Source organism: Moschus berezovskii, chromosome 14, assembly GCF_049115385.1.
Source record: "Moschus berezovskii isolate FMDL1 chromosome 14, NW_MosBer_1.0, whole genome shotgun sequence".
Taxonomy (NCBI): Eukaryota; Metazoa; Chordata; class Mammalia; order Artiodactyla; family Moschidae; genus Moschus; species Moschus berezovskii.
In genome coordinates this window covers 79002721-79019526 of record NC_142473.1, presented here as the reverse complement: position 1 = coordinate 79019526, position 16806 = coordinate 79002721, and the positions used below count along the sequence as shown (strand labels likewise).

The window sequence follows — 16806 nt, the reverse complement described above, 5'->3', positions numbered from 1 at the left end:
CACACTTCCAGACCCACCCAGGGGACTCCCCGCGCTCATACTCCTAAAGCAGCCGCCAGGGCAGAGCGTCTGCACAGCCCCCCTGAGCTTCGTGATGCTGGGCAGGGGTGTGTGCTGGGGTTCAACTTCCTTACTTGAGTAGGTACAAGTAAGAACTTCCTTTAAAGATGCTTCTTGCATCTTTCAAAACCTCCTGAATTCTGCACATCTTACTCCATCACATTTCTTCAATATGAAAATATTTCCTTCCTTTGTTAAAAAAAAAAAAATAGATGCTCTAGAAAGAGGCAGACTTTATTCTGTGGCTTCACTGACCCACCTCCGCAGTCAGCCCACTTTGGGTCACTTTCTGGGGACACCTGTACGCTAAGGGTACCATCAACACCTGTTTGAACACACAAATCAAACCCCAGCCACACCAGGATTCAGACAAATGGATCAGAGCCAGGTGTCACACTTCTCATGTGCCAGCTTGAATGGGGGGCCAGAGGTGCCCCTAAAGGAGCTCCTGTCCTGGGGACAGCAGGGAGGCTCTCACCATTCTTTCCCACAGGCCTGGCCACCCCGTCCACATCAGCTCGTCCCTTTGGTTCTCCCTCCCTGCCCTCGGAAGCAGCATCTCCACCAAGGCAGGCTGGATTGTTACAAATCCTCTTTAATAATCAGTCGTGTGTGTTTTACAGAACTGTGCCCTGGGCCCCTCCCCACTCCCCTTCAAGGCACAACCTTACCCACCCATTCCCTGGGGGACAGAGGACAGGAGAAAGCATCCTCACTTCCCTGGACCGTTTAGGGTCCTGGTAAATGCAGGGCCAGCTCTGTGCCACACGGGGAGGGTTCACCCCCTGCTTCCCTAAGCGGCCCAGGGCCAGTCCAGACCTTCATGCCCAGGACACCCCCCTTCAGCCCAGCTCACGCGGGCCCTTCCCTCACAGCGTGGCCCAGACTGACCTGAGCTGCTTGGGTGGGGCTGGGTCAGGCTGGAGAAGGGGTGCTGCTTCTCATGTCAGGTCAAGCCCACCCTCTCCCACTACCTCAAGGAAAATGGAAAAACCAAGGACAGAAGCAGCAGAGTAGAAACAAAGCTGACCCACGCAGTGGGCAGTGACAACCCAGGGCGCCTTATCCAACCCCCCTCCCCGGTTTTTAATACACTTTCTCCCATACAATATATACAGCCCCAAGGCAGGTAGAAACCCAGGCCACCTGGGCAGGGAGCATTTTCTTTGGGTTGCTAAGACAACCCTGGCAGACAGGGAGGAGGAGCCACAGAATAGCTGGGGCTTAAGGCTGATGGCAGAAAAGCAAAGGAGAGGGGTTCAAGTCCCCAGGAAGACCCCCACTTCCAGCCAGCACGGGACAGACAAGGAGTCTTGGCAGTGAGGTGGGAGGCGGGCCTGGAGCGGGGAGCCTAGGAGAGACCCCTAGGAGTCCTGAGGTTGGGGGGACAGGCAGGGAGGTGGGGACAGCAGTTGCCTCAGTACTTGGGCACCTTGCTGTAGTCTTCAGAATGGACACGCCGGCATAAGAACATGGACAGGAACATCCCCAGGAGCTGGTGAGGGAGAGGGCGACAGTCAGAGGCGGGACCCCAGAGGAGCATCCCGCAGTCTGGGTCAGCACACAGGGCCTGACCTGGACGAAGCCGATCCTCAGCTAGAGCCTCAGGACCAACCTGTGACTCAGGTGGCAGAGGGCCCTGCGAGGGGCAGGGGTCAGGCCAGACTTGCCATGGGGCCTCTAGAAGCCGATGGGCCTCAACTCACCCCTCCCTCCACCCTGAACATCTGCAGAGCAGGGCCAGGCTTGGGGGGTGGGCAGCACGGGGCGGGGGTTGGAGGGGAGGGGACCCAGACCTCGATGACTGCGACGCCCACGCACACGCCGAGGATGACGCCCAGGTTCTCCTGCAGCCAGCCCTGCACCTTCTCCATGCAGCCCTACGAGCAGAGAACACAGCCACGTCACCCCACGATGGGCCGCATCACCCCGACACGCAGGATCACCGGGGGCGGGGCCCACCCCCAGCCCGGAGGTCTGGGTGGTCCTCGAATGGATCCACTGGTGAGCGCAAAGATGAAGGTGCACATGAGCAAACAGACGAGTCAAAGGAAGACAGGAATAGCTCCGCGAAGAAAGGACGATGGAGCAACAGCCCAGGGGCGGCGGGACCGGAGGGTCTGAACCCACTGTGCCCCGCCCCCACCCCCGACCACCATCCACGCACCTCCTGGTACACCGGCCAGTCCTCGGGGTTGTTGCCGCTCTGGGTCCCATTGCCAAAAGGGGCCTCGCAGAAGCCCTTCTGTGGCGTCATGAGGGTGTCATTCTCATCAGTCTTCTTGCACGAACAGGGGAAGGTGATGGTGGAGCGATTCATGAGCTCGGCGTTTTCTGTCCAGTTGAGGAAGCTGACCCAGCCGCAGCACTTCACCTGGGTGGGGGAGGGGACAGGGTGCTCGAGCCCACCGCCCGCTCAACTGGGGGCTTCCTGGACAGGAGCTCAGATCTGCCCCGCCCAGGTCTGCCCCCCAACTCCCATCCCCCCCAAGTCTCAGCCAAACCCCCAGGATTAGAGTTTAGTTTTCACTTTGAGCTTTGTGAGCCACAAGGAGTTGAAAGAGGCTCTCAGGATACACCATAAACTATGAAAACAGCAGGAAACAAAATCAGAAGCTGCAAAATTAGAAAACAACAGAAGGGACGGTCAAGTTGAAAGGACATGGGTGTGCAGGACAAGTTGCTGCACTTCTTTGAGCCCCAGTTTCCTCATCTGGAGAATGGGGTGATGACAGCCGCTCTGCCAGGGCTGAAGGGCTAGTGCGGGTGAGCTGCGTGCCACCATGCCAGCACGTGGTCACTTCCCCGCCGGCCCCCCTCCCGTCTGAAGTGAGGGGTTCCTGCACGGCAGCGCGGTGGCCAGCAGGGGGCGTGCCAGGCACACTCAGGCGTTCACCCGCTCCTGCCCGACCGCTGTTTCTAGTCGAGGGTTTATCTTCTACCTTGCTCCTTTCTTGCTGGATGCCTCCCCTCCAGCAAGAAAGGCTGGCGCCTCTGGGGGGCACCCACAGCCCCTCCCACACCCAGGCAAAGTGAGGCCGCTTCTCTTGGTCATTCAAGCACCAGACAGAGCCCTGCTCACCAGGGGCCCCTGCAAGGACGCCCCCTGTCTCGGCGTCTGTTTATCATAATAAACATCATCACTCACTGGCCACATGGTAAGGGCCTCGGGCCTTATAAACTCATCACACGTGAGCGTGGATCAATAGTCCCATTTTAGAGGTGAGGAGACTGAGTCAGGAAGTAGCTGAGTTTTGTATTTCAGCCCCTGGGAGCCTGACTCGCCTTCTGTTTTCTTACCGCCATCCCAAGCAGCACCTGATAGACATCAAGTCACCCGGAGGTCCTGCCTGCTGCAGGAATTCCCCCAGTCAGTCCACCTCCTCCCCTGACGGGGTGCTCACCGTCTCCACAGAAACCCACCTCTGCCTCAGGCTTCTTGAAGGGTGTTTATCCTGGGAACCCCCACGCCCCACCCCGCTCCCTCTGATCTCAGCAAAGGCTGTCAGCAGTTGTGGATCGAACCAAAGGATGACAGTGCCTTCCCATGCGCCTGGAGCCTCTCAGGTGACACAGGCCCCCGTGTCTCCAAACCTCGGGGACACACATAGGCCAGGAAGCGCCGCCCTCCCCTCCTTCACTGCCCGGAGAACAGATGTGCCCGCGTGGCCAGGGCAGAGACCCGCCTCCAGTCTCCGGGGTCTCCTGGTGTCAGGCTTGCCTGTGCTGTCCCTTCCCTGCCCCTCACCCCCACAGGCCTCCCCGAAGGCAGCGGTCGGGCAGGGCCAGCCGGTCCTCTTGTGACAGAGGGGGTGGCTACTGCCCGGGGAGGGCAGGTCCCGTCCGAGGACGCACAACATCTGGGACCACCCAAGGGGGGTGTCTGGGACCTTATCACCAAGGACGTTTGCTATGTGTGGTGACTGGTTTGACATTAAGGCAGGAACCCGGACATCAAGGCAGGCTGGGAACGCAGTCAGTCATCCTGCCTCTCTCCTCCACTTTAACTGAGGTGAAATATGCTAAGGTGTACGGGGCTTCCCTGGTGGCTCAGACGGTAAAGCATCTGCCTGCAATGCGGGAGACCTGGGTTCAGTCCCTGGGTTGGGAAGATCCCCTGAAGATAGGGCATAGAGTCGGACATGACTGAGCGACTTCACTTCACACTGAAGTGAACAAGTGTGTCTTGATGAACTTTTCCACCCACGATGACACAACCGCCGCCTGGATGAAAATTTGAATAGAACATTCCTTTCGCCCCGGAAGGTTCCCGTGCCACCTCCCCAGAGGCGGACCTCACCCTGGGTAGCCTCTCAGCTTGGACACGCGGTTTTGTAACCTCCAGGGGGAGCGCCCAGCCTGGCTTGAGAGGAGAGGACGGAGGACTGCCCTCAACTCTCTGGCCAGGGGTGGGGAGAGTACTGTGAATCCTGGATCAGCCTCCGGGCCCAGGGCCCCTGGGCAAAGAGTTGTGGGGGTCACTGGGGGTCGGGCAGGAAGAGGGGCTGCTCAGGAGCGCCTGACCCCAGCAGACACACACTGACACTCAAACCACTAGCTTGTCTGTCGGGCACACCCAGGCCCTCAGGCGCCCAGAAGCCTGTCCGCGTGTCCCTCACCTGAGCCTGCACGTAGTCCCAGGCCTCCTGCAGGTTGTCCCCAGAGCCGTCCGTGTAGTTGTGGATGAGGTTGGTCACGATGCTGCCCATCTCCTGCTTCAGCTGCGGAGGAGAGAGCACGGACCACGGTCAGCACACTCCAAACCCGCGACCCCATCCCTGGTCACACGTGTTTGAGCTGCCTCTCCGCCGTGCCCTGAAACGCCGGGGCTACACTCACCGCTCAGAAGCGTGTTGTCACCCGTTCCAACCACTTTCCTGGTCCTCCCTGGGCGCCAGCCCCCCCGAACCCCAGTGCAGTCAGGGTCAGCCACCCCCGCCCGCCCGTCCCCTCAGCACTCAACAGCACAGGAGCCTGTGGACAAGGATCTGTCCACGCCATTGCTGCAAACTCTCCAGCGGCAGGCATCTCACCAAGCTCGGGAGAAACACTGCCGTCTTCCCAGAGGCCCACAAGGCCCTACACCTTTTGGCCCAGTTCTTTTTGTTTCTTTGTTTTTAATTAATTAACTTTTTAAATTGAAGGATAATTGCTTTACAGAATTGGCCCTGCTGCTTCCAGACCCGTTTCCTCTGCTCTTCTGCCTTCCTTTTCAGTTACGCGGGTCTCTGGGCAAGGCGCACTCCTGCCTGGGGCCTTTGCAGGCCTTTGCACTTGCTGTCCCCTCAGTCTAAAATCTTCTTCCCCCAAATATGGATGTGGCTCATTCTCCCACTTTCTTTAGAGCTCTCCTCAAATGGCTCCTCCACAAACGGCTTTCCCGAAGCACCCATGAAAATCTCAGCCCTTCCCTATCCCCTGCCAGGCCCCCCTTATCCTGCAGAGGAGGCCCACTGTAGGTTTTTCCTTGTAGCCTCATCATAGCACGCTCATGTGCTTCCAGGATTTATGGTCTCTCCCTGACTAGAACATCAGCTCCGTGGGGGGCAGCGACTGAGTCTGAGCCAGCCTGGCCAGGGGAAGTGTGCGGCGAGCATGGGGAATGAGAGCACGAGGAACCCGTCACCTGCCCAGCTCCAGGGCCCCCCCAAGTTCACATCTGCCTAGACTGGCTGGGAACGTAGGGTCCCTGTCGGGGGGAGAGGGAAGCACCTGCTTTTTGCTAACCCCGCAGAGGAAACACTCGTTTATAAAGCCGGTGGGTGTGAGGTGCAGGGATCAAAAGGCTTCCTCTGCCCCCAAGGCCTCTTTCTGGGGGTTGAACAGAGGAGCTCACCGACGGCAGTTTTTCAGGAACCAGCCCACTGTACAGCGGGAGGTGAGACCCAAACTGACCCCACCTGCAGACCTTGCTCAGGGGCCTCCCCGGTCGCCCCAGCTGGAACAGGCTGCTCATGGCCACCTCTTGGCCCCACAGAACCTCGGGGCAAGAGGCCTGAGAGGAGCGGGAACACTGAGGGGACGGCCCCATGCCTGCCCCTCAGTTCCTGAGAAAGAGGAGTCGGGGAGGTGGGACAGGGACCTCCAGATGGGGGCTTTCAGAGTGAGCTGGCTCAGAACTCCGTGAGCGGGGCTTCCTCCAGCTCCCACGAACGCAGGGCTCAAAGAACCCACATCCTCCAGATAGCCCTGCGGCCCGGCCCCCTGCGTTCACCCGCCCTGGGAAACCAGCCCCCTCCCAGGCAGACCCACCCCCAGCCCACCCCAGGATCACACTCTGTCCCTCTCTTACCATAAATTTCCAAGTCAAATATTTCTCTGGTTTTACTGGCAGAGATCTACAATTTGCAAAGCTAGCCTGTCAGTAACTAATCACAACAGTAGCAGCCAACTTTGATCAAGCTTGTTATTACCAGTACCGCGCAAAGGACTTTTAATGCATTATTTGACTGTCCCTCCAGGCAGCTCAATGGCCTAGGTATTATGGAGAGGCAGAAAACAAGGCCCAGGGAGATTAACTTGCCCAAGGTCTCACCGCCAACATGTGAAGAGCTGGGGTTTGGTCCCAGGTCTGACTGACTCCAGAACCCGTTTTTACCCACTGAGCTCTGTCAGCATTTAAACCACATGGCCGTCGCTTGCAATAGGTCAGACCAGTTTCTTTCTCTCTTTTTCTTTAGCACTTTATCTTTAATATGTTTAATTTGGTCAAAATCTATGGAAGTCTACACAAATCTACAGACCATATGGCTGTGTAGTGCAATGCACGATATATTATAGCAGTATCATGGAGAATTAAAAATGTAAAGTTAGACATTAGGTTAACTCACAGATGTGAACATAGTCTTTTCTCCAGTGCTGACAAGGACCACTTACTTTAAAATTCTCTTAACGAATAATTAAAAGCTGCCTAGGTATCATTTTAAGCTACCTCAATTCTCTTGTTTGGAATGAAACCCCTTGAGGTCATGGCAAAGAGCAGTTTTAAACCAGAGCAGCTCGGTGCTTTGCACATGTCATACAGCGAGGGCTGTGCCTGCAGAATCTGAGTCTCTTTGCCCCGACCCTCTCCACGCAACCTCTGCTCCCCAGTGAGCAGGTGACCCCTGAGGCGTGGAAAGAAGGGGGTCCCCAGGGGCACTTGCAGGGACAGCGGTCTCCCCCCACATCCTCCCAGCGGCCCTCCTCCACCGACCCGGGCTCTATTTATGCCCGGCATGGTTGCCACAACAGCCCAGACTTCCCCGTTTCAGCCCTAGAAATGAGAAGGCGATGGAAGCTGGGTGGTTTCCACTGAGGCCGGGTGGTTTCCATGGAAACACCACATCCATCCTCCAGCCCAGAATGTGGCTGAGGGACACAATTGGGCCATGCGGGCCACGGCAGCAGGGGCTGATTCAGCTCGGAGCTGATGCCTTGGGACCCCAACGCCCAGGAGGCAGTGTCGGGAGCCTGGGGAAGTTACCCTGGCAACCAGGCTGTTCCCAAGACAGGGAGGAGCAGGGAGGAGCGGCTCGCCATCACACTTCACCCCTGCAGGGGCCACTCTGTGGTTTCTGCCTGCCCCGTGTCCACTCTCCCTTCTTGAAACAGCGTCTCCCTTCCTTAGCAGTAAGCACCCTTCAAACCCTCCATGTGGCCGAGGAGTCCCGCCTGCTCGCTGCCAGAGGCAAGCAAAAACCCAGGCTGCCACTTAGCGCCTTCTACACCCTGGCACAGCGAGTGGTTCAAGGATGGGCAAGTGACCCAAGGTCACACCCGAAGGCCCTCACTTTCCGCTAATTTGGTGGGATGAGGGCCTGAGGGGCCAGCCCAAAGCCCCCTGGGGACAGCTGGCCTGAAGCCAACGGAGGTGAGCAGGGCTGAAGATGAAGATAGTGCCGGTGGCAGCCTTTAGAAGCCTGGACCCAGCTGAGCCTGCAGCCAGGTCGGGCCAGTTTCAGTTGGGTTACTGTTACATGTGATAAAGAGGCTTGCCCAGGAATGGCTGCATAATTTACAGCCCAGAGTAAAGTGAAAATGCAAGGCTCCTTACTTCAAAATGATTAGGGATTTCAAGACATCAGCCCAAGTGCAGAAACCTTCTAAGCGTGGGATGGCTGTGTGGCTGCTCAGTGAACACACCTAGGAAGCTGGCCCTGGTCTTGCCCAATACCATCCTCCCCACTTCCCCCAAGAGAAAACCAAGCTCAGACAGTGAGAACAACCTCACAAGATCAGACAGCTGGCAAGCTGTGGAGATACAACCATCACCTGCTATGTGCATCTCCAGGACCCTGAGATCCTATCACAGCAAGCCACCCACCATCTCCACCTGACCCCGCCCCTGCCACCCTCACCCCCACCCCTCCCCCATGCTATGCTTTTATGTCACTTTGCAGTGTGACTTTTATGAGAGAGGTACAATCAGAAGTCATCTTTGAGTCCAGAATTTCATCCAAATGTAAGAATCCTTTTCATACTTTTCCAGGCTCTGCTTAAATGCTCCCTTGATGGGGAACTCAGTACCACACAAAATAGCACATTACAGGGAGGCTCTTGGTACAATCAGTTCATTTTAAGTTGAGCCCAAATGACTTCTGTCCATTAGTTTCCATCTTCCCTCTCCCTCCCAAGTCCCAGCTGGGACCACACAGAACAAATCGAATCGTTCTCTCCCAGGACAAATGTCATTCAGATGTTTGAGACCCAAACTCATCTCCCTTTACCCCTTCCTCCCCAGGGTAAATCTCCAGGCTCCTTTGCAGGCTCCTTGGGATGGGGTTCAGCCCTATCTCCATGCTCTTATGTGCCAAACTGCCTGTCACAATGAGGGGTCCCCGTGCAATGAAAGGGACCCCCACCTTCTCGCCCCCTCCCCCTGGACCCACAGAAGGGGATGCCGAGCACTCTGAGTCTTCATCCTGGGAACCTGGTAAGAAATGGGGACCCACTGCCCTGAAAGATGTGCAGCGGGTAGCATTCTCACTCTTAGTGACCACCGAGGTCTTTCCTGAAAGTCTGGCTGCAATCTACAAAACCAGCTACCGCAGAATTCAGCAGGGGGCCAAGCCATGTACCTCTGTCCCACCCCCACGACAGGCTTCCTTAAGGCGGGGCCCGAGTCAGGTGCTGGAGCCAGATGCGCAGGTGCTTGAGAGTCTCTGCCCACCGGTCTCCACAACCCCTTTCCAGAAGGACAGTCCGGGTGCCTTCTTCCCCTTTCCCGAAAGGGAAGAGAAAGGTCCCCACCACCCCCGTCCCGACTCCAGCCACCTCCCTGTGGCAGTGGAAACCCAGGCTAGTGAATCAGGAAGTTTCCACGGCAGGGAGAGCTGTCTCACAGAACACGCTGTCCTCCAGGAGCTCGTTTAATCACCTGTGTGTTCCCTCCTGTGGGCCTGGTTGGCTACTGCGGGCCTCTCGCGTGGGAAGGGAAGGAGGAGGAAGGGAAAAATGGTTTTCCTGGCCAGCCACCCTCTCTGCAGAGCACATAACAGTCCAGCTGAGCCCCTGTCACCACCACCACCCCCCTGCCTCCGCCCCGGCGACCACCCAGACCACGCGAGCCCCTCCCCTAACGCTCTCAGCCCTCAGGCCTTCTGCTCAGGTTGAAAGTGAAAGTATGAGTCGCTCAGTCATGTCTGACTCTTTGCGACCGTATGGACTGTCGCCTGCCAGGCTTCTCTGTCCATGGAGTTCTCCAGGCAGGAATACGAGGGTGGGATGCCATTCCCTTTCCCAGAGGACCTTCCCGACCTAGAGACTGAACCCGGGTCATCTGCACTGCAGACAGATTCTTTGCCATCAGAGCCACCAGGGAAGCCCCCTGATACAAACTCTCAGAGCCTCAGTGGCCTCATGCGTGCAGGTCAATGGGACGGCCTGTGTGAGTGCACCCAGCCCAGCACCCAGCACATTCTGGGAACCGGTTACTAGTTCACCCTCTTCTGCACTGACCCCTGCCCACCCTCCACCACCCGGAAAGAACAAACCAGCATCCCAGAGTGACAGAGCTGGGAATGGCCCAAGAGGTGACCAGGAACTCAAAGAGGCTGAGTAACATGTCCAAGGCCACATAGCAGGCAACGGCAGAACCCAGACCTGAGTTTTTCCCACTAAGTCGGGGCTGGGTAATGATCAGACCGGAAACAGCCAGAGGAATCTTAACTCCATACCTAAACTCCGGTTCCCACAGCCCTTGCTAATATGAACATTGATACTGGTGACAGCAGGAACAGCTGCCCATTTACTGAGCCCTTACGAGGCATTAGTGAAGCCAGCAACAGAGACAATAATAGCAAACTCTTGCAGTGATGCCAGCACACATCTGCTCTGGGCCAGGTGGACACTAGGCCTTCCCATCTGTCAGCGCTCTCCACCCTCGGTGCCCTACTTAGAAGGTGGCCTTTGGGGCCAGTGCGCTCTGGCACTGAGAAACAGTCAGATTTTAGGCAGGGCTGGAGGGCCGCGTGTCACCCCCACAATTTCTTCCATTCTGTATTTCCCAGGGGGCACCTAAAGCGGGTAAGCCAAGGCCATCAACAAGCTCATTTCCATCCGGGTTCGATTTTGCCACCAAATGAATTGTGAGTGGTATGTTGGGTTTCTGAAGTGTTTTTGGACTTTGGAATTATGGCTAAGGGAGAGCGGACCTGCAGGACCGCTGCCGCTTGACAAAGGACGAAGCAGCGGCACAGAGGGCTCAGTAACTCGCCAAGGGCCTCAGAGCGGGGCTCCGGCATGGGCAGTTCGGTTCTGGGGGCCAGGCCCTGCGCCAGCACATCTGTGTTTTCCACAAGCCTTGAAATCTGGGCTCCTAGCAACCCTGGGGTTTTGGGGAAGCCAACCAGGTCTATTCTCCTCCGTTGACAGAAGCAGACCCCATAGCTTGGAAGGCCCGTGCTTGGCCCAAGGCGCCCAGCCTCCCCTGCTGCCGCCCTGGGAACAGTGGCTGCTGGCAGGAAGGACACTGGAGACCACTTCAGGGAGACCCCAGGGGTCAGTCCCTCCCACCTGCTCAGGAGGCCGGCGAGAGGTGGAGACAGGGCCCGTCGCCTTCCAAAAAAGCCTTTTTCCTTCAGGCTCACCCAAGTCCCACCTCCCCAGCTGGGCCTCATCTGCAGGAATAAACACCACCAAGGGCATGTTTAGTCTTCCACTGGGATTTACAATGTGCTGGGAAAGAAAAAATAAATCATTCATTCCAACTCGGGCGATCGGGTGGCGCCAGAACTTCCCCAGCGAAGCCAGGAAACTTCCCCCTGCTTTCCAGAGGAGGTGGGCTGGGGGCTGGGGCTGGGGGCTGGGGCATGAAGTGTGGAGTCTGGGGGCTTGGGGGGAGGCAGAGAAGGGGGCAGTGGGGTACCGTGATACACACAGCCTGGGCTAGAGCCAGGAGAGCTGAGCCTCCAAACCAGCCCAGCTCTGGGGCTGGGCGTCGCCTCTGGGACATGGCTCCTGGTTGGCAGCCAAGCAGATTATGCCAGCTAGAGGGGAGGCAGCGTGTAAGTAGAGGGAAGCACAGGCCTCAGGTTGGAGTGGATGGGAATCTCTGCCCTGTCGCATTTGAACCGCATGTGACCAGGGCCAAAAGTCACTGCCTTCCTGGGCCTCGGTTTCTTAAACTTGAAAATGCCAGTAAAACTAAAACGAGTGTCAAGCGACTAGCTCAGCCCCTGGGACATGATTGGTGCTCACAGATGGACACTTTATTACTGTGAGATGGGACAACACGGGGGTGAAGGGGCGGACTGCCCGACACCCTTTGACGAGCTTCTGAGTCACAGGAACCGCTCACTGGGGCCCCGTTCTCATCCACTCTCTTGGTAATGTGCCACTGACTGGGGCCCAGAGAAGCCCCAAGTGCCACACAGTGGAAATGAAGACCTAATCCTGCAACACTTGCCCTGGGAGAGTAGCGTCCCTTCCCTCAACATTGGCTTTCTGTCTGGTAACCAAGCCAACTTCCTTTCATCTACTAAACTGCTATTTTCCCTTTGACCTTGGTGGCCAGGAAGCTCAGTATTCAAGTTAGCTCTAAGCTCCCATGAGTATCTTGTCCCCCAGCTCAGGAATAGAGTTTTTCTTTTCTCTCTGTGTGTCTTCTGATATTCCTTATATTGACTTTAGCTGCTCTGTGCCTACGTTCAGAGAAGGCAATGGCACCCCACTCCAGTACTCTGGCCTGGAAAACCCCATGGACGGAGGAGCCTGGTAGCCTGCAGTCCATGGGGTCGCTAAGAGTCGGACACGACTGAGCGACCTCACTTTCAATTTTCACTTTCATGCACTGGAGAAGGAAATGGCAACCTACTCCAGTGTTCTTGCCTGGAGAATCCCAGGGACGGGGGAGCCTGGTGGGCTGCCATCTATGGGGTCACACAGAGTCGGACACGACTGAAGCGACTTAGCAGCAGCAGCAGCAGCATGCCTACGTTGGAAGCTAGCTCCAATGCTCCTAGGAAACAGACTGGGTAGATTATAAATAAGCAAAGCTCATTCAGGTGGGAACCACTATAGCGAAAATTTCAGCAGCGTGAACCAGGAAGCCAGGTTGCCTGGATTCAAACCCTGGCTCTGCCACTTCCTAGCTGTGTGACCTTTGGCCCAGTGACTTAACCCCTCTGTGCCTTGGGTTCCACATCTGAAAATGAGGGTACTCATACCCAGGACCTCAAAGGCTCGCTCTGAGGAACAAATAAACGCAGTATATACACAGAGTTTAGTACCAGGCTTGTTCTAAATTCTCTGAAGTATTACTTGACGATGTGGCTAGGATGCTTTCTCAACTTCCTTCCAAGAAGGATCTGTGGCAACTTGACCTTCAAGTGGTAAAATGTAGGAGTCGGCATGGCCACTGGCTCTGCAGCCCTGTGGGTAGATGAGAAGTGTGGTCCTGGAGGACAGGCAGGATCCAGCCTCAGCTGGGCCCAGGGTGAACTCCGATGGGCCTCGTGGCGCCTGGGCCCTCCCCTGGCCTGGCTACTGCCACTGTATGCCCTCAGCCCTCACCTGGAGCATGAGGAGGTGGGGCTCAGGAAGAGAAGGCATGGAAAGCGGCTGACACTGAGCCGAGGATCTGGTGTGTGCTCAGCAGGGATTAGGGATACGGGGCTATTGTTACTATTACGGATGCTGTCGTTGAAAATCATCTCTCTGAGCATTTGCTTCCTGGCCCATCAACATAAGGCTGACACAGCAGAGCTGCTGGGAGGACGGGAAGAGATAATGTGCATAAAGCCCCTAGGAAATACCAACTGCACCGAGTAGGTGCTCCATAATGCTGTGACAGCCACAATCAACTGGCACTCCCAGTGGCCAACAGACAGCCCCCTTCTCTCTTGCGTCTCTGTCTTTAGAGTCTGAAAGCTGGATACTCACTTTCTCAGCCTCCCTTGAAGCTAGGAGTGCCTTTAAAACTCAGTCTGGAGGAGACTGGTCGGGGGCGTGCTTTTTGGATAAAAGGGATGGCCGTGGCTGGCACTGCCCCAGACTTGCTTGCTTGGTCGGGGGCTTGCTTTTCGGATAAAAGGGATGGCCGTGGCTGGCACTGCCCCACTCTCTTTCTACTGGCCACAGCAGCAGATGTCGGGCCTGGTGCTGTGGCAGCCATCCTGTGACCATGAGGTGAGTGGCATGATGGAGGAAAGATGACATGATGAGGATGCTGAACAGACAGCCAGGACCAGGGCCTCTTGAGCTTCCAAACCTGACTTCTGGTTAAATCAACAACATACGTCCTTAGAGTTTAAGCCCAAGTATGTCTGATTTTCTATTCCTTAACACTGAGGGTCTTCCCTCTGACATGGGAATAACGCTTTCATGGACCGTCTCCTCCCTGGGCCTCATCTGCGGACGAGATGCTGAGAATTACGCTAACTGTTTTGCTAAGATAATCTCACTGAATCATTGCAGCAACCCAGAGAGTTAAATCATTAATGACCCCCGTCTACAGAAGGGGAAACAGGAGCAGAGAGGCGAGCAGCTCGCCAGTGGCCACACAGCTAGGAAGCGGTGGGGTCCAGTCAGTACTGGGCCCAGCAGCGACTCTACCGCCCTGTATTGTTTCCACCCACCTCGAGCATTCTGCCATGTGACCACAGGGAACCGGAGACCCTGGAGGCTGACCTGGCACCTGCGAGTTTCCTTTTTTCTTTCTTTTGGCTGCGACGCATGGCTTGGGGGATGCTAGTTCCCCGACCAGGGATTGAACCCACACCGTTGGCCATGAAAGCATGGAGTCCTAACCACCGAACTGCCAAGGAATTCCCCACCTTTGGGTTCCTCCGTAACAACCACGAGGCCTCTTGTCTGTCCCCCACCCCCAGGCCACCCCCACCCCTACTCCCTACCCACGTGGCTAGTCCAGCTCAGGTCAGGGGTAGGGACGGGGTCATGGGGGGCTCACCTGGCCCATGTTGAAGGAGAAGAAGACCCCTACAGTCACCTGGGCGATGAGGATCAGCAGGAGGAAGGCAAAGTACTGGGGACACAGAGCAGGGACAGAGTCAGCAGGATCCCCACCACGCCCCCCGACCTTGGATGCCCCCACCCAGACTGGGCCAGGGCCCCCAGGCAGTGCTGGGGGGACCATACTCACCATCCCCAGCAGGCAGCGGACCTCATTGACGGCACCCAGGCAGCCCAGGAAGCCCATGAGCATGGTGAGGGCCCCCACGCTGATGAAGACGTAGGCCGCCACCTTGAATGAGGTGGAGGAGGTCTCTGCCAGGGAAGAAGGACATTGGATTCAGCCTGCCTGTCTCGCCCTTGCTGAGTGCAAAATCGGGGCAGGGCTGTGGCCACATCCCTGCTGTGGGGTCGGGACACTGGGGTCAGCCATCCAGCCAGGCAGCTCCTCCCTCCCCCTCTTTGGAGGTGGCCTCCCCTAGATGCGTGCCCCACCCCCTCCCTGCTCTACTTTTTCTCCTTAGCATTTAGGGGACTGAAAAGACTCTAGTTTTACTGACTTCTCTTGCTTATTGTCTGTGACTCCTAGGAGCCTGTAAGCTGCACGAGGGCAGGGACCGGTCCCTGCTGAACCCCCGCCCCCGGGACAGCGTCCAGCACAGCAAAGTGCTGTATGAGTCACTTGCTGAATTAACGAAACAGACTGGCAGGTTGTGCTGGGGCTATGGACGTGGAGGCCCACCTTCCTCCGTGCCCATAAACAACGAATGCGGCCCCTCTTGCCCACTCACTCCGCCTCAGGGCTTGACACGTCTGCCAGAACTCTCCCGGCAGGCACCAGCACGCCCATCTCACAGATGAGGAAACTGAGGCTCAGAAAGGCACATCAGCAAGGGCCAGTGCTGGGGTGTGCAAACAGGCAGACCCAATATTTTGTCCACCTGATGCGAAGAACAGACTCACTGGAGAAGCCTCTGATGCTGGGAAAGACTGAAGGCAGGAGGAGAAGAGGGCGACAGAGGATGAGATGGTTGGACGGCATCCCTGACCCGATGGACGTGAGTCTGAGTGAGCTCCAGGGGAGAGTGAAGGACAGGGAGGCCTGCTGTGCTGCAGTCCGTGGGGTCGCAAAGAGTCAGACAGACTGAGCGGCTCAGCAAGACTCCCGACGCCAGGCTCTTTCCACTGCTGCATGGGGCACGCGTACTGATGCAGGTGTGTCTCTCCCGCATTTGTTCGGCCCACAGAGAGTCACCAGGAACCACTGCGTGCCAGGCGCTACGCCAACTGCTAGGTATGCAGCGGCCAGTCAACCTGCTGAGCTCCCCACCCCACAAAGGTGACATGCGGTGGGGTGAGGGGTGTGAAAGGCCATGAAGATGCTGAGGCTGGCTAAGGTCAAGTGAGCTCGGCAGGTGCCTGATGCAGGAGGAAGCTCAGTGCACGGGGAGACGGAAAAGAAGGTGAGAGAGAGGAGCCTGACAGGGGATATGTGGGGCGGGGGGGGCGGCTCCTAATGGCAATGACGGAGCCCCCCAGGCGGATGGAGGTCAGAAATCTCGACCAGCGTCTCCCAAGAATCCCAACAGATCACTCAGGGAAGAGCTCACGTCCTCCTCCAGCTCCCAGGTGGCGGGTGTGTGGAGCCCACTCCAAACCCCGAGGCTGTGACGTGCCAGGAGGGCCTGGGGGGACGCGCCTTCCGTGGGCAGTGGGCTGCGGGCGCTCTCCTCTGACAGCCCCGGGCGCTGCAGGGAAGCTGGTGCAGCACCCTCAGGGCACAGGGGGTGGGGGTGCTTCCAGCTGGTGACAGAACCACCCCAAGAGCCTCAGCGGATCAGGAGGACTGCCCTCAGGGATGCAGATTCCTGGGTCCACCGCAGCTGGGCCGGCTTTGCAGGAGACGACCCAGAATCTGCCTGTTCATTGTGCTTTCCCAGTGACTTGGGCACGGCCAGGGCTGCCAATGGGCTGACTGACCGTGACTCCCAGGGCAGAGCGGCAACCCTCAGAAGGGCTGAGGTCCCCATCTCAGCCACAGAAGGTGTGTGGGGGCTCTTAAAGAATGACCACAAAGATGGAGCGTGGGTGGGTAGGGGAGGGCGATCCAGCCCCACTTCCCGGGCACAGACAGAAGTTTCTGGACCTGAGGAAACGCCCAGGCCATCCCACCTAACTCTCAGGCATCAGGGCCACCCCGCCCAGCTCCTTAAAGGAGACCAGGAGAAGGTGAGCAGAGGACCCGAGGGGGTGAGTGAGGAGACCTCCCTCTTACTCCAGGCCCTTACTGCCCAGGCTCTCACCCACCAATAAAAGCAGGGGAAGGCAGTCAAAATTTGCTTTCTCTTAAACTTC

General features: G+C 57.2%; 1 protein-coding gene across 7 annotated transcripts in view; it reads right to left on the bottom strand.

The window, feature by feature from the left end:
* Window positions 1-637: 637 nt before the first annotated feature.
* CD82 (CD82 molecule) overlaps window positions 638-16806 on the bottom strand; it is a 55060-nt gene continuing 38891 nt past the window's right edge. For all 7 annotated transcript variants that reach the window (XM_055423885.2, XM_055423888.2, XM_055423886.2 and 4 more), the window contains 6 exons: window positions 14642-14766; window positions 14450-14524; window positions 4680-4781; window positions 2228-2434; window positions 1857-1940; window positions 638-1555 (listed from right to left, as the gene is read on the bottom strand). In XM_055423885.2, coding sequence (XP_055279860.1) covers window positions 1478-1555; window positions 1857-1940; window positions 2228-2434; window positions 4680-4781; window positions 14450-14524; window positions 14642-14766 — 671 coding nt within the window. In that variant the 3' untranslated portion in view covers window positions 638-1477. The remainder of the gene's footprint in view (window positions 1556-1856; window positions 1941-2227; window positions 2435-4679; window positions 4782-14449; window positions 14525-14641; window positions 14767-16806) is intronic.